Raw genomic sequence first — 24,058 nt, forward strand, 5'->3', positions numbered from 1 at the left:
TCTCTCCATCTCTCTCCCTATCTCTCTAGCTCTCTCCATCCCTCTCTGCCTATCTCTCTAGCTCTCTTCATCTCTCTCTCTCTCTCTCTCCCTCTCTCTAGCTCTCTCCATCTATCTCCCTCTTTCTCTAGCTCTCTCCATCTATCTCCCTATCTCTCTAGCTCTCTCCATCTCTCTCCCTATCTCTCTAGATCTCTCTCTGCCTATCTCTCTAGCTCTCTTCATCTCTCTCTCTCTCTCCCTCTCTCTAGCTCTCTCCCTCTTTCTCTAGCTCTCTCCATCTCTCTCCCTATCTCTCTAGCTCTCTTCATCTCTCTCTCTCTCTCTCTAGCTCTCTCCATATCTCTCTAGCTCTCCATATCTCTCTAGCTCTCTTCATCTCTCTCCCTATCTCTCTCTCTCTCCATATCTCTCTCTCTCCATCTCTCTCCCTAGCTCTCTCAATCTCTCCATATCTCTCTAGCTCTCTTCATCTCTCTCCCTATCTCTCTCTCTCTCCATATCTCTCTCTCTCTCTCCATCTCTCTCCCTAGCTCTCTCAATCTCTCCATATCTCTCTAGCTCTCTTCATCTCTCTCCATCTCTCTCCCTAACTCTCTCAATCTCTCCATATCTCTCTAGCTCTCTTCATCTCTCTCTCTCTCTAGCTCTCTGTCTCTCTCCCTCCCTCTCAATGTTTGTGTATCTGCCTCACCAGTAGCTAAATCATCTATAAAATAATTCAATAGGCTACTCGCTAGTCCAATAGTACCGAACCAGAATAGTTAGTTCCCCAATGGCATTGTGAGAGACAACAGTGTTCTAATGAAGATTGGTGAAAGAGCAGTTCAGGTATGATAATCACTGGGAATCAATGTCTGCATTCTAAATGATTCCCCATAGGGCTCTGGTCAAATGTAGTGCACTATAAAGGGAATAGGATGCCATTTGGACAATGTGTTGAACAGAAGGTGGGTTATCTCATAGTGTTATTACAGTTAAGGATGTGTGAAACATCCTACAGTTAAATAGTGTTACATTCTGGTCCCACACTTCCAGCATGACCACACAGAGAGAGGCTACACTAAGGAATATTTACAGACGCTTCAAACTGTGTTTCTGTGTGTGTGTGTGTGTGTGTGTGTGTGTGTGTGTGTGTGTGTGTGTGTGTGTGTGTGTGTGTGTGTGTGTGTGTGTGTGTGTGTGCGTAAGTGCGTGTGTTTATGCGTGTGTGTATGCGTGTGTGTGTACCTCTCCGATGATAGTCCCTACCTACCACCACTCCTTACCACGGACCAGACCACTGACTACCTACTCTACTCCCAGCCACCTTTCTAGACATAATGAGTCTAAATGACTTCTAAACCCTTCACTCCTCTAATTGTGAGCTGAGAGAAGAGGAACTGACCACACCCTTCTCTGGCTGAATGCTCTGTCCCTGTTTCCACAGGCTTGCTGCTTGCAGCACACACACACACCCACCACATGCACCGCACACATAAACACAAACACACACATTCTTCTGCCTCATTATTTCAACTGACAGTGCTGTAGAGCAGGGGCTGATGGGGGCTGAGGTTGCTGGCACATGTCAGGATGCATTCTTTCTAACAGTCAACTTCTGGATATGGAGTCAATTTGCTGTTCGGCAGTTGAGATGTTTTAGGCCAGCCTATATATATATATAACACATACTGTAGGACAGGCTAATTCTGCCATGAACACAGAACCCAATATGCCTGCAATAACATATCCTCCTATACGCATCCCAAGACTAACACGTTATCAACATACCACACAGTACAGTTGGCTATTATTTGACTTTCCCTGGTATGGTTTCTTTGTTCTTTTGATCTATAGAGTCTCTGTCTCTCAGAGTGGATGGATGGAGGGAGGGTTTACACATATTTGCTTTAGGGAGGAGGGGATGGACATCCTGAGCAGAAAGGCTTCCTCACCCCCAGTGTTCCACAGTACCACTGCCAACTGCCTGGCACATGTACTAGAGGACTACAACTAGCTGTTAGAACAGAAGGCTTGGCATGCAGTCCTTAGCCATGCCAGTCTCTCCCTGTCCCAGCACCTCAGAGGAGGAGGAGGAGGAGGAGGAGGAGGAGGAGGAGGGGGAGGATGACAGTGAGCACAGTGAACCAACCCTGTCTTTACATCAAGGTGAAACACAAGAGTCTCTGTCTGTAAAGCCAGAGCACAACACTGGGGGAAAGTTTCCTAATACTCACCTGCAGTCTGACCTCATTCTGTGGTCATTTACACCCCATCCCCAACCCCGGGACTCTTAATTGGTTAATTCACCTCCAAGGCTGGCTGAGGCCCAGGGGGAGGTGTGCTGACCTCTGGGTGGGGGGGGCACTGCCCCTGTGACAACAATTTTGGACCCCCTTGTAGCCCCCCTAAATGTGGAGTATTAAATAATTTTTACATAACAAATTTTTGCTATCGTTCTTTTTTTACATCCGTTATTAGACAGTGGCAACGATGATGATTATGAACATGGTCTTTTGCCTGCTAATGCCTGCGATGCCGTGAAGAAAACGATATGACAACAATAACGTCTAATGTAACTGGCCCCTCTAACAGTACAACTGGCCCCAGCTTGGCCCCCCCAGTTGAAATGGTCTAGAACCGCCACTGCCCCAGCCAGGGCTCAGTATCCTGGGCTAGCAGATGGCCCTCTCACCTGCTCCCCTCCACAGCTCACCACTCTGGAGATACACTTCTGAAGTGGAACCCTGCAATACGATCGCAGGGAGGAGGAATGGAGGGGATACTATAGGGTGTGGGAAAAGGAAATGCGGAAGAGATAAGAAGGAAAGTTAAGTGGAAAGGGAAGAGAAGAGAGCAGAGAGGGAGATGGGGAGAGAGGGAGGGAGAAAGAGGGCGGGAGAGGGGGGAATAAAGGGGATCCTTCCTCCCATCCTTCCTCCCCCTCTCCACTCCTTCATCCCACACAGAGGAGAGGAGAAACAGAGCAGACAGAGGAGGAAGGTTCCACAGCTGGATCCTGCCGCTGACTCTGAGATTTTGTCCTGGCTGTCCCTCTGGGGATACCTCTCTGGTTTCTTTGTCTCTTCTCCTCTCTTCTTTTCTCTTTCACAGCCTTGATTCACATCCTTCTACAGATACTACAGCAGGGCAGACTAAAATTCTAAACTCAAATTCTGTGAATGAATTCGGACCTGGCGGGTTTCAAGCTTGCTGTGCTGTGTTAAGACAACCCTTTTAGCCTACTAGGCCGCAGCAGACACTAGTGGAGCCAGGATTCCAGTATTGGCTGGGCCAGAGAAATGTGTGGCCACGAAAAAACATATTTTTGTAATGATTGAAATTTTTCTAATTGCGATACGAATAGGCTCAAGGGATCCACAAGAAAACAACAGGAAGTTCATCTCAGTATCAGATCAATTAACCAAATATACACAGAGAAACAGTGAAACAAAATCTATTTGATTGGTTATGAGACAAGTCACAGGCTTTTGGTCAGGAGTAGGACAGGCTGCTACGCGAGTGATGAGCAAGATCCACCTGTTAAGCTACATAACATGGAGAAACATTTTCTGATCAGCTAATCTATGAGCAATCTAGAATAAAGATGATCATTAGCACTCACCTCAACTTAGCTAACATTTCCCAGCCTGGACCCAAATATCCCAAAGGAGATTCAGTCAAAACTAAAAACCTGACTTCGATTGATTTATCAAGACGAGTCCCAAAGCAGCACAATGGCGCTGTCCCAATCAAAACGGTGCTGAACTGATCATCTAGGTGACCCCTCACGACTATTGCTTTAAATTAGTAGCTTATATATGACTTTTGGTGTTTCAGTAAGCAACAATTTGATACATGCCTTCAATTGCATTAGCCTACTTTATCCCAATATTTTCGTCAATCAGTCAATCATAACGAAGGTGAGTTTCCTCTCCGTGCTTTTTCTAGGCCCAATGGCTGTTTCATCGTCTCTTCACTCAACTGCCGCCTACCTCCGCCACATTGTTCTCAACACCATTTAAAGTCAATATACTGTTCTAGAAATCTGGCTTTTTTTCGGGTTCAGGCTCATTTAATTTCTGTGGTGTTGGATTCAGCTCATCGAACTTGAGCCGGACCAGGCTCGAATTTTCAGGCCCGATGAGAACTCTAGTGCAGACTGGCAGACAGACAGATAGACTGGCAGACAGGCAGACTGGCAGGCAGACAAACTGTTCTGTCTAATGAAAACTGCCCTCCTGGAGACAGAGAGACAGATAAAAGGGAGTGTGTGTCACGGCTTTCTTCGTCGGAGGACGATATAGCGAAATCGTCGTCTGAAAAGGTGGACCAATATGCAGCAGAGTTGGTGTTCATTTTCTTAATTTATTAACGAACGTTGAACACGAAAAAAACAAGAAAACAATAAGCACGACAAATGACAGTTTTGCAGGCTCACAAAAAACACGCAATGCAAAAACAATCTCCCACAAATACAAGACAAACACACCCAACTAATATAGGACTTCCAATCAAAGGCAACACCAAACAGCTGCCTTCAATTGGAAGTCCACCCCAATTAACTCAACATAGAAACACACTCACTAGACTACACATAGAAATACATAAACATAGACCATAACTCAAAACCCGGAAATAATAAATCAAACGCCCTCCTAACTAACACACCACCCTGAACCACATAAAACAAATACCCTCTGCCACGTCCTGACCAAACTACAATAATAATTAACCCTTATACTGGCCAGGACGTGACAGTACCCCCCCCTTAAAGGTGCTAACCCCGGAAGCACCTTAAAAAACAAAAAAAAACCAAAAAACACAACCCCAAACAACAACAAAAAAATTCCCCTCTACTAAAAGGGAGGGAAGGGAGGGTGGCTGCCGTCAACGACGGCACTGTGCTACACCCCCCCTCCCCAACCCACCTATATCAGGAGGTGGCTCCGGTTCTGGCCGTTCTAGGCAGTCGGGCCACTCTGGCAGCTCGGGGCAGTCTGGCCAGTCTGGCAGCTCGGGGCAGTCTGGGCAGTCTGGCAGCTCGGGACAGTCTGGGCAGTCTGGCAGCTCGGGACAGTCTGGGCAGTCTGGCAGCTCGGGGCAGTCTGGGCAGTCTGGCAGCTCGGGGCAGACTGGGCAGTCTGGCAGCTCGGGGCAGTCTGGGCAGTCTGGCAGCTCGGGGCAGTCTGGCCAGTCTGGCAGCTCGGGGCAGTCTGGGCAGTCTGGCAGCTCGGGGCAGTCTGGGCAGTCTGGCAGCTCGGGGCAGTCTGGGCAGTCTGGCAGCTCGGGGCAGTCTGGGCAGTCTGGCAGCTCGGGGCAGTCTGGGCAGTCTGGCAGCTCGGGGCAGTCTGGGCAGTCTGGCAGCTCGGGGCAGTCTGGGCAGTCTGGCAGCTCGGGGCAGTCTGGCCAGTCTGGCAGCTCGGGGCAGTCTGGCCAGTCTGGCAGCTCGGGGCAGTCCGGCAGCTCGGGACAGTCTGGCCAGTCCGGCGGCTCGGGGCAGTCTGGCCAGTCCGGCGGCTCGGGGCAGTCTGGCGGCTCGGGGCAGTCTGGCCAGTCTGGCGGCTCGGGGCAGTCTGGGCAGTCTGACAGCTCGGGGCAGTCTGGGCAGTCTGGCAGCTCGGGGCAGTCTGGGCAGTCTGGCAGCTCGGGGCAGTCTGGGCAGTCTGGCAGCTCGGGGCAGTCTGGCCAGTCTGGCAGCTCGGGGCAATCTGGCCAGTCTGGCAGCTCGGGACAGTCTGGGCAGTCTGGCAGCTCGGGACAGTCTGGGCAGTCTGGCAGCTCGGGACAGTCTGGCCAGTCTGGCAGCTCGGGGCAGTCTGGCCAGTCTGGCAGCTCGGGGCAGTCCGGCAGCTCGGGGCAGTCTGGCCAGTCCGGCGGCTCGGGGCAGTCTGGCCAGTCCGGCGGCTCGGGGCAGTCTGGCCAGTCCGGCGGCTCGGGGCAGTCTGGCGGCTCGGGGCAGTCTGGCCAGTCCGGCGGCTCGGGGCAGTCTGGCCAGTCCGGCGGTTCGGGGCAGTCTGGCCACTCCGGCGGTTCGGGGCAGTCTGGCCACTCCGGCGGTTCGGGGCAGTCTGGCCACTCCGGCGGTTCAGGGCAGTCTGGCCACTCCGGCGGTTCAGGGCAGTCTGGTGACTGTTGACTGGCGGGCAGCTCTGGTGACTGTTGACTGGCGGGCAGCTCTGGTGACTGTTGACTGGCGGGCAGCTCTGGTGACTGTTGACTGGCGGGCAGCTCTGGTGACTGTTGACTGGCGGACAGCTCTGGTGACTGTTGACTGGCGAGGCTGGGTTTACGCACTTGAAGCCTGGTGCGTGGTGCTGGTACTGGGCGTACCAGATTGGGAACACGCACCTCCAGGCTAGTGCGGGGAGCGGGAACAGGACGAGTCGGACTGGGTTGACGCACTTCCGGGTCCGCACGAGAGACAGGAGCTGGAAACCCAGGGCTATGGAGGCGCACAGGCGGTCTTGATCTTACCTACTGCACAACCCGTCCTGGATGGATGGAACTAGTAGCCCTGCACGAGCGGGGTGCTTGTACAGGGCGGACTGGGTTGTGCAGGGGCCTGATGGTAGCCGTGCGTAGAGCGGGAGTTGGGTAGCCTGGTCCTCGGAGGCGTACCGGCAACCAGATGCGCTGCGCAGGCATCCTCCTACCAGGCTGGATACCCGCTCTAGCACGGCACCTGCGAGGGGCGGAATAACGCGCACCGGAATGTGCGTGCGTATGGGTGAGATAGTGCGCTCCTCAGCGAAACATGGCGCTCTCCACCTCATACGCTCCTCCATATAACCACGGGTAGCTGGCTTCCGGCTCTTCCTAGGCCTAGCCAAACTACCCGTGTGCCCCCCCCAAAAAAATTATTGGCGGTGCCTCTCGTGCTTATACGCCAGTCGTGTCCCTCGGAAACGTTCCCGGTCCATACCAGCCTTACTCCATGGGCCTTCTCCGGCCATAACCTGCTCCCATGTCCATCTCTCCCGATTGTCCAAATCACAATTCCTCTGCTCCTTCCTCTGCTGCTTGGTCCTGGTTTGGTGGGAGATTCTGTCACGGCTTTCTTCGTCGGAGGACGATATAGCGAAATCGTCGTCTGAAAAGGTGGACCAATATGCAGCAGAGTTGGTGTTCATTTTCTTAATTTATTAACGAACGTTGAACACGAAAAAAACAAGAAAACAATAAGCACGACAAATGACAGTTTTGCAGGCTCACAAAAAACACGCAATGCAAAAACAATCTCCCACAAATATAAGACAAACACACCCAACTAATATAGGACTTCCAATCAAAGGCAACACCAAACAGCTGCCTTCAATTGGAAGTCCACCCCAATTAACTCAACATAGAAACACACTCACTAGACTACACATAGAAATACATAAACATAGACCATAACTCAAAACCCGGAAATAATCAATCAAACGCCCTCCTAACTAACACACCACCCTGAACCACATAAAACAAATACCCTCTGCCACGTCCTGACCAAACTACAATAATAATTAACCCTTATACTGGCCAGGACGTGACAGTGTGCATCAGTGTTTATGCTCATTCCAATGCCCCCGCTCCACACCGTCCCGCTCGGCCCAGGAGCAATGTTCTCAAGGAAGTATTACATTTGCGAACACATTAAAACCTCTCTGGGATATGTGGGATGGCGTCCCACCTCGACAACAGCCAGTGAAATTGCAGGGCGCCAAATTCAAAACAACAGAAATCTCATAATTAAAATTCCTCAAACATACAAGTATTATACACCATTTTAAAGATAAACTTCTTGTTAATCCAGCCACAGTGTCTGATTTCAAAAAGGCTTTACGGCAAAAGCATACCATACGATTATGTTAGGTCAGCGCCTAGTCACAAAAAAACATACAGCCATTTTCCAGCCAAAGAGAGGAGTCACAAAAAACAGAAATAGAGATAAAATTAATCACTAACCTTTGATGATCTTCATCAGATGGCACTCATAGGACTTCATGTTACACAATACATGTATGTTTTGTTCGATAAAGTTCATATTTATGTCCAAAAATCTCAGTTTACATTGGCGCGTTATGTTCAGTAATGTTTTGCCTCCCAAAACATCCGGTGATTTTGCAGAGAGCCACATCAATTTACAGAAATACTCATCATAAACTTTGATGAAAGATACAAGTGTTATGCATAGGATTATAGATAAACCTCTCCTTAATGCAACCGCTGTGTCAGATTTCAAAAAAGCTTTACGGTGAAAGCACACCATGCGATAATCTGAGTACAGCGCTCAGCCACCAAAACAAGCCATACAGATACCCGCCATGTTGTGGAGTCAACAAAAGTCAGAAATAGTGTTATAAATATTCACTTACCTTTGATCATCTTCATCGGAATGCACTCCCAGGAATCCCAGTTCCACAATAAATGTTTGTTTTGTTCGATAAAGTTCATCTTTATGTCCAAATACCTCCTTTTTGTTTGCGCGTTTAGTTCACTAATCCAAATGTACAAGGCGCGGACACTAAGTCCAGACGAAAAGTAAAAAAAGTTCCATTACAGTTCGTAGAAACATGTCAAACGATGTATATAATCAATCTTTAGGGTGTTTTTATCATAAATCTTCAATAATATTCCAACCGGAAAATTCCTTTGTCTTTAGAAAGGAAAGGGAACTGAGCTCACACTCACGGCCACGCACAATCAACAGCTAAAGGCTTTCAGCTGAGGCAGTTACTGTGACTGGTCTTATTCACTCCCCTTTCACAATAGAAGCCTGAAACAACGATCTAAAGACTGTTTACATCAAGTGGAAGCCCTAGGAAGTGCAATCTGACTAAATTTACACTGTATATTGGATAGGCAATCACTTGAAAAACTCAGATTTCCCACTTCCTGGTTGGATTTTTCCTCAGGTTTTTCGCCTGCCATATGAGTTATGTTATACTCACAGACATCATTCAAACAGTTTCAGAGTGTTTTCTATCCAAATCTACTAATAATATGCATATCCTAGCTTCTGGGCCTGACTAGCAGGCAGTTTAGCAGGCACTCTGGGCACGCTTTTCATCCGGATGTGAAAATACTGCCCCCTATCCCAAAGAAGTTAAGTAGTACATCCCAGTTTCCTGCAATTTTGTCCTTTCCCTGTAAATACTGTGAAAACCACACAGCCAGTCACCGCAGAGCAGCAAAGTGGTTATCAGGGGAAAGGGGACCAAAAACGGAGTCAGCTAGCCTGTGTGTGTGTGTGTGTGTGTGTGTGTGTGTGTGTGTGTGTGTGTGTGTGTGTGTGTGTGTGTGTGTGTGTGTGTGTGTGTGTGTGTGTGTGTGTGTGTCTGTCTGTCTGTCTGTCTGTCTGTCTGTCTGTCTGTCTGTCTGTCTGTCTGTCTGTCTGTCTGTCTGTCTGTCTGTCTGTCTGTCTGTGCGTGCGTGCGTGTGTGTCAGCAAGCCTGGGGCTAACCCGGCCTCAAACCAGTCTCACAGGGAGACCAGAGAACACTGACATTAAAACAGACAACAACACATTTAGATTGTCCCCAGCCCTCTTCAGAAAAACTACAGTTGGAAAATTGATTATATGGTTCATGTATAAAAATACCACCCTAAAACTGGTAATTTCACTGGTCTTAGTTAAGTAAATCTCACAGTAGACAATACAGTTAGCCCACAGGTTGTATCCTGGGGACAATAGAATATACAGTACATAAAGCATAAAGCCTACTGGGTTTGAACCCATTTCAGTACAGAGAGAAGAGAGAGTGAGTGACAGGAGGACTGGGGGAAATGATGGATTGTCCAGGTGTCTTATTCAAAGCCTCCAATTCATTGCATTGGACAAGGTTGCTTTGGTTTGCTAGACTCCAGGTGCAGTCAGACTTCTGTTTTTGTCTGTGCAGCAGGGAGAGTGAGCCAGGCAGCCTGGAAGTCAAAACGCCTGGAAGTCAAAACGCCTGCTTCCATACAACCCAGTGTCTACGTCAAATGGCACCCTATTCCCATTACAGTGAAGGGACCTGTGTTCTACCCTCTTGTTGCTTTGAGTCAGTGACTCTTGTCACGGAGTGAAATGTAAATGTTAGCTGGAGACTAAATCCAGCTGGGAGAGGCAGGTCTTTTGTCCCAGATAAAGAACTGTGACCGAGACATTGAAAACAGAATCTGTGGGTTTGAGGAGGAGATCAAAAAGTGTTGCAGCACCAAGTTCAAGTACGTAGAAACAGAGACATTGCTTTGAATAAAAGCATCTGCAGATTGCCGAGAAAACAAGAAGCTTCTACCGAATCAAATCAGATGTGAAAAATGGAGATGAAGTGATTGATCTGAGCCTTCAGGGAACATATGGTAGGAGGGCTGAACCTAATGAACCATATATTGCCTGGCTGGCACTTAACACTACAGTCTGGTTCAACCATCAGGTCTGGTCCTGGCTCTGTGGTCCTGATCCAACCATCAGGTTACAGTCCAGAACCCACCGTGACACTACAGTACATCTGTGGCTTTGGGCGAAACACTAATGCTGAGGAACAACACTTTGAAATATCAATGGCTCAGTGAAGTGGAGTTCTGATGAACAAATCTCAACAGTATAGTTGTCCCTTAGAAGGTCCCACAGATGGTGTGTTTTTATGTTGGCAGGCATGGAGTTCACTGAGACTATCATCTCCTCTCTACTCTTCTCCTCTCCTTTCCTATCTTCATCTCCTCTTTCCTCCTCTCTTCTCCTCTCTTCTTCTCCTTTCCTGTCTTCCAAATCAGTGGAATGAGTGACATTTCTAATCATCCTGAACCAAAAATATTCATTGGAAAATCCTCTGTGCAACGAGGCAGATATAAGGCTAGCTATATGTTTCCTATTCAGAATCACTGTGAGCTTTGTCTATCAAACCACACCAATCAGAGTCAAGGGATGAGACATGGCAGGCCAGCCAGTATCGGTGATGTCTTTTCAAGGCCAGGTCAAGTGAGAGGGGAGGCCTCTGAGTTCACTCCGACGGACGTGTGCCAAAGCACGGTTCAGACAGGAACCTTTCTGACTGCAGAGGAAACTGATAAACTCACAAGTTTGACTCTCAGCTCAGCGCCAATCCAACAGACAAAACGCCAAAAAAGTATATATATTATCTTGCAGCAATCAGTGGTCTTCTCTGGTTGCCATGGGGTTGCTGAAGGGGGCCCTTGCAATGACAGACCATTCTCTCCCTGACTATGGGGGTGGTGGGTTAAACTGCCGAGGTGGTGATGGGTATAGACTGACCTCACACCCAGCTACTGAGGTCTGAAGGGAGATCAGATTGAGGTTGGGGTGGAGGGAGAGATGGAGGCCAGGAGGTGAAAAAGACAAGGAGGGAGGGAGGCAGGCGATGGAGAGAATGAGGATGGAGAGAGTGGGGGGTGGAGGAAGGGAGAGAGGGATAGATGGGGGAAGGGACGGAGTGAAACAGGAGGAGAGACAGACGAGGAAGCCCCCCCCGCCTGTGTCACCTCCGCCAACTGTGCCAGCGGCCGGCGCTCGTTGGGCCTCATTTCCCCTCGCGCTGCCAGGGGACCCACTCTCGTCTTACCGCTGGAGCCATACCAACCCCCCAAAAACACACAGACAGAGGGCCGATTCTTACCCCCACATAGAGACAGAGAGATAGAGAGAGAGAGAGAGAGGCAGAGAGGAGAGAGAGAGATAGTTTATTTCACTTTTGTTTATTATCTATATCACTTGCTTTAGCGATGTAAACATATGTTTCCCATGCCAATAAAGCCCCTTAAGGAGAGGAGAGGAGAGAAGAGAGAGAGAGGAAAGAGAGAGGAGGAGAGAAAAAGCGTGCGAGAGAGAGGAGAGCGAGAGAGAGAGGACAGCGAGAGAGAGAGAGCTAGAGAGAGCTAGAGAGAGAGAGAGGAGAGAGATCGCTAGAGATTGAGAGAGAGAGAGAGAGAGGAGAGAGGAGAGAGCGCTAGAGAGAGAGAGAGAGAGAGGAGAGAGGAGAGAGCGCCTGAGAGAGAGAGAGGAGAAGGAGAGAGTGCTAGAGAGAGAGAGAGAGAGATAGAGGAGAAGGAGAGAGAGGAGAAGGAGAGAGAGATAGAGAGAGCGAGCGAGAGAGAGAGAGATTCAATAGAAAGGCGATGTGCTTCTTGTGAAGTACTGGTTATTTACAGAATCAGTCATAAATAAACACGAAAGATGGATCAGATAAAGCAGCTCTCTGTCAAACACAAAATACAGCGGACTCTGTTCAGAGCTCAATGAATTTGAGTTAGACAGAAATGGCACCCTATTCCCTATATATAGTGTATTACTTTTGACCTGGACCGATAGGGAATATATAGGGACTAGAGTGCCATTGGGGACACAGCCTTGGTCCAGATTAATGATGTACTCAAGACTCAAAGGGCTAACAAGCACCCATCCACTCTTACCTCCCTCCATTCAATTCATTTACAAAGGGAATCTTGACCAAATGTACCAATTCTGCAGCTGCCAAAACTGAAAGAGCTCTTTCTACTTCTATGAAGTCTCCAGTATAGAGTAGAGCTGCCCCCCACTGCCCAGGCTCATGTCCTGTCTGAGAGAGTCCTGTGAATAGACCCTGGTCACAGAGAAGGGTCCTCCACAAACACACACCTCCGGCTGCAGGGGAATACAGTGACACTGTGGCTCCCATTCTGCAGCCCTTTCATTCAGCCACTACAGTGTGTGTGTGTGTGTGTGTGTGTGTGTGTGTGTGTGTGTGTGTGTGTGTGTGTGTGTGTGTGTGTGTGTGTGTGTGTGTGTGAGGGTGTGTTTGTATGTGTGTGTGTGTGTGTGTGTGTGTGTGTGTGTGTGTGTGTGTGTGTGTGTGTGTGTGTGTGTGTGTGTGTGTGTGTGTGTGTGTGTGTGTGTGTGTGTGTGTGCGCGCGCGTGTGTGTGTGTGTGTTTGTCCTAGCCTGACTGATAATGTTCCATTATGGAATACAAGGCTGACTGATAATGTTCCATTATGGAATACAAGGCTGACTGATAATGTTACATTATGGAATACAAGGCTGACTGATAATGTTACATTATGGAATATAAGGCTGACTGATAATGTTCTATTATGGAATACAAGGCTGACTGATAATGTTACATTATGGAATATAAGGCTGACTGATAATGTTCCATTATGGAATACAAGGCTGACTGATAATGTTCCATTATGGAATACAAGGCTGACTGATAATGTTCCATTATGGAATACAAGGCTGACTGATAATGTTACATTATGGAATACAAGGCTGACTGGTAATGTTCCATTATGGAATACAAGGCTGACTGATAATGTTACATTATGGAATACAAGGCTGACTGATAATGTTCCATTATGGAATACAAGGCTGACTGATAATGTTACATTATGGAATACAAGGCTGACTGATAATGTTCCATTATGGAATACAAGGCTGACTGATAATGTTCCATTATGGAATACAAGGCTGACTGATAATGTTACATTATGGAATATAAGGCTGACTGATAATGTTCTATTATGGAATACAAGGCTGACTGATAATGTTACATTATGGAATATAAGGCTGACTGATAATGTTCCATTATGGAATACAAGGCTGACTGATAATGTTCCATTATGGAATACAAGGCTGACTGATAATGTTCCATTATGGAATACAAGGCTGACTGGTATTGTTCCATTATGGAATACAAGGCTGACTGGTAATGTTCCATTATGGAATACAAGGCTGACTGATAATGTTACATTATGGAATACAAGGCTGACTGATAATGTTCCATTATGGAATACAAGGCTGACTGATAATGTTACATTATGGAATACAAGGCTGACTGATAATGTTCCATTATGGAATACAAGGCTGACTGATAATGTTCCATTATGGAATACAAGGCTGACTGATAATGTTCCATTATGGAATACAAGGCTGACTGGTAATGTTCCATTATGGAATACAAGGCTGACTGATAATGTTCCATTATGGAATACAAGGCTGACTGATAATGTTACATTATGGAATATAAGGCTGACTGATAATGTTCCATTATGGAATACAAGGCTGACTGATAATGTTCCATTATGGAATACAAGGCTGACTGATAATGTTCCATTATGGAATACAAGGCTGACTGGTAATGTTCCATTATGGAATACAAGGCTGACTGGTATTGTTCCATTATGGAATACAAGGCTGACTGGTATGTTCCATTATGGAATACAAGGGGATTAAATAAGCATCTGAGACTAACCCACTCATAGGGTATGAACACACGTATGAACTGTGTTTCTATCCTCTAATGTAAAGCACTTTGAGCTATATAAATCCAATGCATTAATACAAAGCAGTGTGTTGTGGGCCCTAGCAGTGTGTTGTGGGCCCTAGCAGTGTGTTGTTTGTGGGCCCTAGCAGTGTGTTGTGGGCCCTAGCAGTGTGTTGTGGGCCCTAGCAGTGTGTTGTGGGCCCTACACAACACAGACCTACTGTAGGTACTGTATAGCCAATCACTGCATGTTTCAATCTCTCCAATCACCAACTACCTTATAAAGACAACACAGTGTGCATCCTAAATAAACTCTATCCCCTACACAATGGGCTCTGGTCAAAACTAGTGCACTAATTATGGAATAGGGTGCCATTTGCGACACAGACACAATTTAAAGCAGGTACCAATAAGGGCATGATGCTTATAGGGGAAAATACATGGAATGTCATAAAGTGGAGTCCAGTCCATAATGCAGTTCTTGGTCTTTAACATGTTATTCCTCATGTCATTCCCTATTTCCCCTCCGTGAGGCGACCTGTTTTCCCCCATATATCTGACCTATTACATTACCAGATTGATGACTGCTAATAGGTTTAAGACTTGTCACTTTAATTGAGGTGGAAAACTATTATTTTCATTCATGATATTTTTGCACAACACCTAATTATAACTATATAAGTATTCCTTATATAGTTGACGCAGAGAGTAAGTGACAACCTCTCTTAGGTAGAGAGAGAGCGAGAGAGAGAGAGAGAGAGAGAGAGAGAGAGAGAGAGACAGAGTGTGTTATGACTAATCATGAACTGCTGTTAGAGAAACATAGAGGGAACAGAAACCCTAAACCTTACCCACTTCAAAATGCTGGACTGATGATCACAATACCCCTATTGTAACGACTGTTGGACAGTATTGAGTGTGTGGAAAAATGTGCAATGGGAATTTCTTGCACATAGAGAAAATGCAGTCGGTTGGTCGTCAGATGTCTCGCTGAGACGCTGGGATGTGAAGCTGCTGGCACCCTGAACACACATGCACAGACACACACACACCCAGAGCCAAGCCGTCTGGCCTCACATGGCACGCCAACTACACGTCTACAGCCGCCAAGCAGGACTAAGACAGGCCAGGGAGGCACCACACGCACACACACACACACAAACAGACAGGCCAGAGAGTGGCTGGCTTTGAAGAAGTGTTGCATGCTGGGAGCCTGGAGGCTGCTGATGGAGCAGGAAAAGATGATAGAATAACGTAGAAGTGCTTGACATCATAAATATTCTGACCCATAACCAATACCAGTACATTATTTCTCTGTTCTCATCCTTTCTGCCAATAGATGTATAATTGAGATACAGACCTCCCATACAACCACTGCCCCTGTCTCAGCTGTTATTCTTCTGGTGCCCCAGTGCTTGACTTGGACTGAAACAGGTGCCGGTTCTCATGTTGGGTGCCGGTACTGTTTATCTTTAGGTGCAGGACCTCCACAATACGTTTTGAGCTAAAATGATATATGAGAAACAGGAGCTCAAGCAGTAGAAAAGGTGCCAGTACTCGCCTGCTCAAGTCAAGCACTGGGCCTCCCTCTATTCCCCTCTCTCCCTCTAGTTCCCTCTCTCCCACACTTCCCTGCCTCCATCTCCCCCTCTCCCTTACAAATCTTACTCCCTCTCCCCCTCACCCTTCCCTCTCCCTGGGGCAGTCACTGGGCATAGATCCCGTTTGCACATCACTCAGCCCAGCGTAAAGCTTCCAATCCCTGGCCGTCTCAGCCCCAGCCCCAACCCCTCTCTCTTAAACCCAACCCCAACTCATCCAAACCCTGGCCATCTCAGCCCCAACCCCTCTCTCTTAAACCCAACCCCAACTCATCCAATCCCTGGCCGTCTCAGCCCTAGCCCCAACCCCTCTCTCTTAAACCCAACCCCAACTCATCCAAACCCTGGCTGTCTCAGCCCCAACCCCTCTCTCTTAAATACAACCCCAACTCATCCAAACCCTGGCCGTCTCAGCCCCAACCCCTCTCTCTTAAACCCAACCCCAACTCATCCAAACCCTGGCCGTCTCAGCCCCAACCCCTCTCTCTTAAACCCAACCCCAACTCATCCAATCCCTGGCCGTCTCAGCCCCAGCCCCAACCCCTCTCTCTTAAACCCAACCCCAACTCATCCAAACCCTGGCCGTCTCAGCCCCAGCCCCAGCCCCTCTCTCTTAAACCCAACCCCAACTCATCCAAACCCTGGCCGTCTCAGCCCCATCTCAGGCACACAGATGCTTGTGAAACAGGAATTAAATGAACAGTTCCCTCTCTCCCCCAGACCTCCTGTGTGTTAGTGTCTGATTGCTGCAGCAGCAACAGAAACTTTGAAGTCTGGAAGAAACAGACACTGATAAAAAGCAGAAAACAAAAAACGAATGGTCTTTTTCTCATAACAGACGCAACAACAACCTGAGAAAACGATACCTCTTAATGAGGCGTAATTACGGTTTTGACCCCGCGGTGGGATCTGGCCTGGAGGCCCTGTAGCGAATTGTCAATGGTTTGCTTCTTTTTTTGTCTACCATACCCATTTTTTGGGGGTGTCTTTTGTTGAGGTTTGACATGTGACATGTCTTTTTGTCAGATAAAGCCCTACCCTGTCCTCCTGCAGCTGAATTAGGTAAATAAAGTGGAAACATCTTTTGTCTTCAGCTGTCAGAGGGGCTTTACACTGTCTCAGTTACCTTGGAAACCTTGGAGAGGTGAAGGAGAGGACAGCCAGAAGAGAAGAGATCCTCCAGCTCTGCAGACACCAGGTAAACGCCTCACTTAGTATGTTTCCAAATGGCACCCTATTACCCATGTAGGGTACTATATGTAGTGCACTATAAATAGGGAATAGGGTGCCATTTGGGACACATCCTTAGCCTTTCTCCAACCTAAACTCCCTCACTTCATTTTCTCCACTCTAAACTCTCTTATCCTCTACAATCCAATCTAAACAGATTGAACATTAAAATAACACTTAATGGCTGACAATACTTCAGCAAAATCCACCAAACGATTTTCTATCTGTGTAATATTTCTCCTCTAAGTAATGGTCTCTCCATTTCCCTTAAAAATGAGTTCAGAACTTCAGACCGCTCTCAACCCTCAAGGGTAGTTCTCTTTCCAATATAGTCTTCATTTGGTATTTGGTATTTCCCAGCTCGTATATGAAAAAACTAGCAGCTTGAATACAAGTTACAGATATAGGACTTCACATGATCAAGATGCAGGTGATAAGGCTTTCAAGACTTTTAGTCGTCGCAATTAAAAATGCTGAAACTTTCGCATGTGAGATTTACCTGTCGACAGGTTGACTAGAAAAACAGAATAGACAATGTCCTTCCTACCTGTAGGATGCAGGACCCAGCGGCCGTGTTCTCCTTGATGGATACGTTGTAGAAGTTGCTACCGAACACAGGTTCGTTGTCGTTAATATCTTGCAGTACCACATGGACCAGAGCTGTGGAGGACAGGGAAGGCCTCCCTCCGTCTGTAGCCACCACAGTCACACTTGGCCTGGGCTGCGACTCGTAATCCAGCTGGGAGAGCGTGGTGATGATCCCTGTTACTGGGTCTATGGTGAACCACTGGGCCTGGTTCTCATCCTGGCCGGCCTGGCCATCCTGGAGGAGGCTGTATGTGATGTCTCCATTGGGCCCCTGGTCATTGTCTCTAGCCGTGACCTGCAATACGAAACTCCCTGGGAACACCACCTCAGGTATGGCCTGCCTGTACTCCTGCTGATCAAACAGAGGAGGGTTGTCGTTAACGTCAGTGACTTGTATCGTAAAGGAGGACTCAGCCCTGAGAGGAGGGGTGCCTGCGTCTGTAGCCATCACCCTGAGTTCGTATGTGTCCCTCTCCTCTCGGTCCAGGATCTGGTCCACACACATCAGGTAGATGATGTTGTCCTTGGTGGTCAGGGCAAACTTTCCGTCCCCTCCTTCCAAGGAGACGTTGACATTGGCGTATTCTCCGTAGTCCGGATCGGTGACGGAGATGCGTGCGACGTACTGGCCAGGCTGGGCGCCCTCGGAGATCTGTGGGGAGCCGTCTTCGCTGAGGAAGATGATGGTCATGGTGGGCTGGTTGTCATTGTAGTCCCGGACGTGGATTGTGACGAAGGCGTTGGTAACCTCGGGCTGCGTGGCGTTATCCCTCGCCTGGACCACAAGCTCGTGGACCCTCCGCATCTCAAAGTCCAGCGGCTTGTTGAGTGTGATGACACCCATACGCGAGTCGATGACGAAGTAGCGCTCCGGGTCGCTCTGCCTGCGGTTGATCTCATAGAGAACCAGGCCGTTGTCTCCCTGGTCAGCGTCAGAGGCAAAGACTTGGAGGATGTTGCTACCCGGCTGCAGATTCTCTGAGATAATGGCGTGGTAGCGACTCTGGTTGAAGACTGGAGCGTTGTCGTTGATATCCTGAACCGTCACATCTAGCACCATCTGACCAGTCCTCTTAGGGGAGCCTCCATCGAACGCCTCCAGGGATAAAGTATAAGACGGTCTGGTCTCACTGTCCAGAAGAGTGTTGACCACCAGGTCCAGATAGAGAACCTGGTTGGATCCTCTCCGGGTCTCCAGGAGGAAAGCCTGGCCGGGGTTCCCGTCTTTGATAAGGTATCCCTGGGTAGTCAGTTGACCCTTGTCCCCATCCACCGCCGGCTCTAGGGGGAACCTGGTTCCCACTGCCGTCATCTCCGGGATCTTGAACGCCGCTCTCCTCCGGGGGAACGTGGGAGCGTGGTCATTGATGTCATTCACCGTGATTGTCACTTCAATGGTCAAGCCCGTCATAGTCACTGCAATGAAGTTGTACCGGTCCCTCAGCTCATGGTCCAACACCTTGGCTGTCTTGATGATGCCTGTGCTCTCATCTATGTCCAGGTCACTCCCCACCCCGGTGCCCTCATGGTCTGATATGAAGTAAAGACTTGCGGTGACGCCAGGCGGTAACCCAGCACTGATGTCCCCTACAATGGTCCCGGCTGGCTGTTCCTCATCCAGCTGGAGCTCCAGGTTCCCCAGGACGGTGGAGGAGTGGACGGTGATCAGCTCCAGGAGGATGTAGGCCAGCAGCAGGACCCCTCGGCTCCACCGGCCCTCATCCTGCAGCGACCTTGACACAGACCGCCCCAAACCCTTGGCCTCGGTCTTCATTCTGATGGCTTCTTCCTAAACCTGAGAGGGACACAGAGAGATGGGAAATATGTTAGCGTGTGCTGTACTGATCGTTACTTCCTGACAATGTGTGCGTCCCATTTGGCACCATATTCACTACATAGTCCACTTCATTTGACCAGAGTCAGTAGTGTACTATGTAGGAAATAAGGTGCCATTTGGGAGTCAGCCCAAGAAAACCTCTCGACTGTTTGTCCTGGTCAGGTCATGTAATCAGGAAACATTCCTGGCTCCTCTTATAACCTGATCCAGCAACAAAAGCTGAGTGCTTTTTATTGGCTTAACAAAGGAAGGGGACAGGCTTTTTCTGTATATTTGGTGAGCTGTGTAAAAATTCAGGAAAATGCCTTAAGGTCCGTTTTTCCATATGCTCTACAGGCTGTGGTCCCAACCACAGTGCATATAATAGATCTCTTGCATCACAGACCAGACCACAGACCAGACCACAGACCAGACCACAGATCACAGACCAGACCACAGACCAGACAACAGACCAGACCAGCTCACAGACCAGACCAGACCACAGACCAGACCACAGACCACAGACCAGACCACAGACATGACCACAGACCAGACTACAGACCAGACCACAGACCAGACCAGACCACAGACCAGACCACAGACCACAGACCAGACCACAGACATGACCACAGACCAGACTACAGACCAGACCACAGACCAGACCACAGACCAGACCACAGACCAGACCACAGACCAGACCACAGACCAGACAGATCACAGACCAGACCACAGACCAGACCACAGACCAGACCAGCTCACAGACCAGACCAGACCAGACCACAGACCACAGACAAGACTACAGACCACAGACCACAGACCAGACCACAGACCAGACCACAGACCAGACCACAGACCTGACCACAGACCACAGACCAGACCACAGACCAGACCACAGACCAGACCACAGACCACAGACCACAGACCAGACCACAGACCAGACCACAGACCACAGACCAGACCACAGACCTGACCACAGACCACAGACCAGACCACAGACCAGACCACAAACCAGACCACAGACCAAACCACAGACCAGACCACATGGATTGAAATCTTTCAAATACTTTGAGCGTTTGATCTAGCCTGCCTTGAAAAGCAGGTGGGCATGGTTTGCAGTTATGGTGCAATTCTATTGGTCCAGTAAGCTAGGCCAGCTTAATCAAGTGAAGATAAAGTATTTGAAATGATTTTGAATAGTATTTGAAGCCAGATCTCCTGCAGGCGTTCGTTAGAACCACAGAGGGAGACGGTTTATGGTCTCAACATTCAGCGTAATCAGAGAGAGAGACAGGTCCAGCCAGGCTCTCTGGTCTGTAACACTACCCTCTAGAGATACTCTGTGTTTGTGTGTTGGTGTGTGTTTGTGTGTGTGTGCGTGCATGTGTGTGTGTGTGTGCGTGTGCGCGTGTGCGAATCATCTCTATTTAAACAGTTTGCTAAAGCACATGCACATCTTGAACCAGGGTATATGTTTGCCTGTATGAAACCAATTCTGGGGAAGGTGAGACTGCTGGATTTACAAGAACGTTGACGAGTACTCACAGACAGACTGGGTGTGAGCTCTTATAGAGGGACCGTGTTTGAAAGGCTCTTTACAATATTGAGTGGTCCCTGAGCCCATATTTCTATGGGGATGTTAACTTGAGGAATGTCCTCCCCAGCTCAATGTGTGGAGAGTAAACCGGGGCCTGAAAAAGTAAAGCTGTGTTATAGCGACAGAGAGAAAACACTCTACTTTATCCACTTGTTTTGAGAGGTGTAAAACTCCCCTGTCTTAATGGAGAATGGAAGCTGAGTGGAGACAGGTGGTGTTTTGAAAGCATAAAACTCCTGCCATTTCCCTGTGATATATGCCCTTAAAACGGTTCATGAAACTTCTGAAATGTCCGTCAGCCGCCTTTTATAAATTACACCTTTGGCAAATCAGGTAATTATGTCAGAAGTAAAAGTGTCTTCTTGGCTCCTGTAACCTATATTTCACTACACACAAGTGATTCTGAATCCATACATTTGGCGGATATTGAGAGCACATTTTCTGCTATTGCCTTAGTCTCTGTGATGGGTCTAACCTTTTTACAAGACTCAATGGTTACCTCCATGGTGGCTCTGTATGGAATAAAAACAAAGAATACTTTAAAGAAATATTGTTAAATAAAGTGCATGGAAGGTAAAAAGGGGCCAAATGTCTGTTTTCTGAGCTGAGCATTTCTTGACATAAAAGGTGGAAAAGTGGAAGTTAGAAATTGTGGAAAGTCATCAGATATATTCTAATGTATACATAAGAGGTCTAAGGGCCAGAAATAACTTTTGATAGTACAGTGAACTGTTCAGGGGGACATCCTTAACAGTAAGTCCTGACTCTCTCTGTAGTTCTCTGATTATTTAAGACATAACAGCCAAGAGAGCACTACATTTGAACAACCACAAAGTGTAACAGTGAGAATGAGGATGATATGGATTGCCACACAAAAAGAAGATTTCTACAACACTGAAGAAGAGATACTGTGCAATTGAGCAATTACACCGGCTATGTCCCAAATGGCACCCTATTCCCTGCATAGTGTCCTACTTTTGACCAGAACCCTATGGGCCCATATAGGGAATAGGGTGCCATTTGGGACGACGACACTGTTTCACATTATAGATAACACAGTTTTGGCAGGGAATATCCCAACTGTTGATGACTGTAATTTGTTGTGAGACACTATGAAGCAATGTGGGCTGTCTGAATGAGCAGAATAGTCCAAAACCACTAAATGTGTCTCTGGAAAACAAGTCATTATTGTCTGTTTCTCATAACAAGAGGATCATTTCTAGTTGTCAGTGATTCTGTTTAAGTAAATCAAATTCACAACTAATTTATTTTGCCCTGCAAAAATAAAATCAACTTCAGTGTTCTCCGGAAAAACTCTGAACATGAAAACAGGAGTTTTATTATATGTTGAGGAATCAAGTTTTTTACTGTAGGAGAATATTAGTAGAGGCCTACCAGACTCCCCCTAGTGGCAGTATTGTAATATTGAGGGAAATATCCTTGAGTACTACATGTATGTGTCTGTGAGTGACTAGGAGCATGTGAGAATGTATGTTGGAAAGTGGATTTGTGCATGCATGTGGGATGCATGTATGTGTGCATACGTGTCTTTGCACACAGGTGCGTGTGAGTAGCCTATCTGTGTGTCGTGTGTGTGTCTGTGTGTGTGTACGTGTGTGTACGTGTGTGTGTGTCTGGTCCGTGGTGGTGACAGTGCGACAGAGTGAGCGAGGGAACAGTGCAGAGCAGAAGAGAGGAGAACAGGAGGAGTGGAGAGCGAAAGAGGAGAGCAGTAGGGCTCCTTGCGGTCTGCCCTCTCCCCTGCCCTCCTCTCCTCTCATCTCCTCCCTCTTTTCCCCTCTCTCCTCTCTTGGCTTGGCTCTAATCATGGGTGCTGGAAGCGTTCCTCCTCTAGATGGGATTCCAAGACTAATTTCAGTCAGTCGTGATTGTGAGCCATCATACAAAAACACAGTACACACTAAAGATAGAAGAAAACCATGGAATTGGAATGAAATAAAAACAGAACTCATTCTAGTTCTGTGGTGAAAACCTACAGTCAGGGCATTCTTCAGTGACAGTTTTTGTGTGTAGACAGCAGAGTTATGAAGTTGTAGCGTACTGTTTATTTCCCTCTTTCTATGGCTAAGATATTACATTTGACATGCTGAACCCTTTGCTTTACATTCCTTTATCTCTGCATGGCTTGTAATTTCATCTAGTTGAGTGCCTGCGAAGACAGTGAAGCAGTTCACAACAAGGATCTGTTCACTGTATCTGTTGCCTATGTTCCATCCCAAATGGCACCCTATTCCCTACATAGTGCACTATGACCAGAGACCTAATCTCAATGGTTTCTACTGTAGAGCTGAAGCTCAACAATGGGGTACAGCGATGTTAGTTGGCCAGGATTTTAAAAGCTTTCTCTACTAATTCTCCACTAATAGCAGAGTCTGGAGTTGCTCCATATATTAGGTACAATTCACGTCCACAGAGATGTCCATTGTGCTGCCAACATGGAAGTACTTTCAAGCAATAATGATTTACTTTATAGAAAAGCTGAGGCAGGACTTCTAGGTGTTTTTTCAAAGGCACAAATTATGACTTTTAAGGAGACAGGAATCTTTGAATGCCACGGCAGAACTAATGCAGGCTCTGGTCTTGGTCTGGTTGTGTGTGTGTGTGTGTGTGTGTGTGTGTGTGTGTGTGTGTGTGTGTGTGTGTGTGTGTGTGTGTGTGTGTGTGTGTGTGTGTGTGTGTGTGTGTGTGTGTGTGTGTGTGTGTGTGTGTGTGTGTGTGTGTGTGTGTGTGTGTGTGTGTGTGTGTGTGTGTGTGTGAGTGTGTGTGTGTGTTGTGGCTGGAGGACCACTCTGCTGCAGCCTAATAGATCTAGCAGGCCCAGCCACCAGCCTGGGTCCTACAGCTCTACTATAGCTCTAACTGTATGATGCCAGATTAAGCACAACATAAAGTCACAAACGACACACTAACTCAGCATAGTACTATGGCTTTATAGCTCTAACAATGTTCCTTATTCTTCTACTAAATGCTCAATTAAATATATAACGGTATGTGGAAAACAC

General features: G+C 47.7%; 1 protein-coding gene across 1 annotated transcript in view; it reads right to left on the bottom strand.

The window, feature by feature from the left end:
- Positions 1-24,058, bottom strand: part of LOC106580990 (protocadherin-16) — a 233,531-nt gene that overhangs the window by 188,137 nt on the left and 21,336 nt on the right. Inside the window, 1 exon segment of the mRNA XM_045703726.1 lies at positions 17,585-19,420. Within this exon segment, the coding sequence (XP_045559682.1) occupies positions 17,585-19,399 (1,815 nt within the window). The 5' untranslated portion in view covers positions 19,400-19,420.

The sequence above is a fragment of the Salmo salar genome, chromosome ssa20 (assembly GCF_905237065.1).
Source record: "Salmo salar chromosome ssa20, Ssal_v3.1, whole genome shotgun sequence".
Classification (NCBI taxonomy): domain Eukaryota; kingdom Metazoa; phylum Chordata; class Actinopteri; order Salmoniformes; family Salmonidae; genus Salmo; species Salmo salar.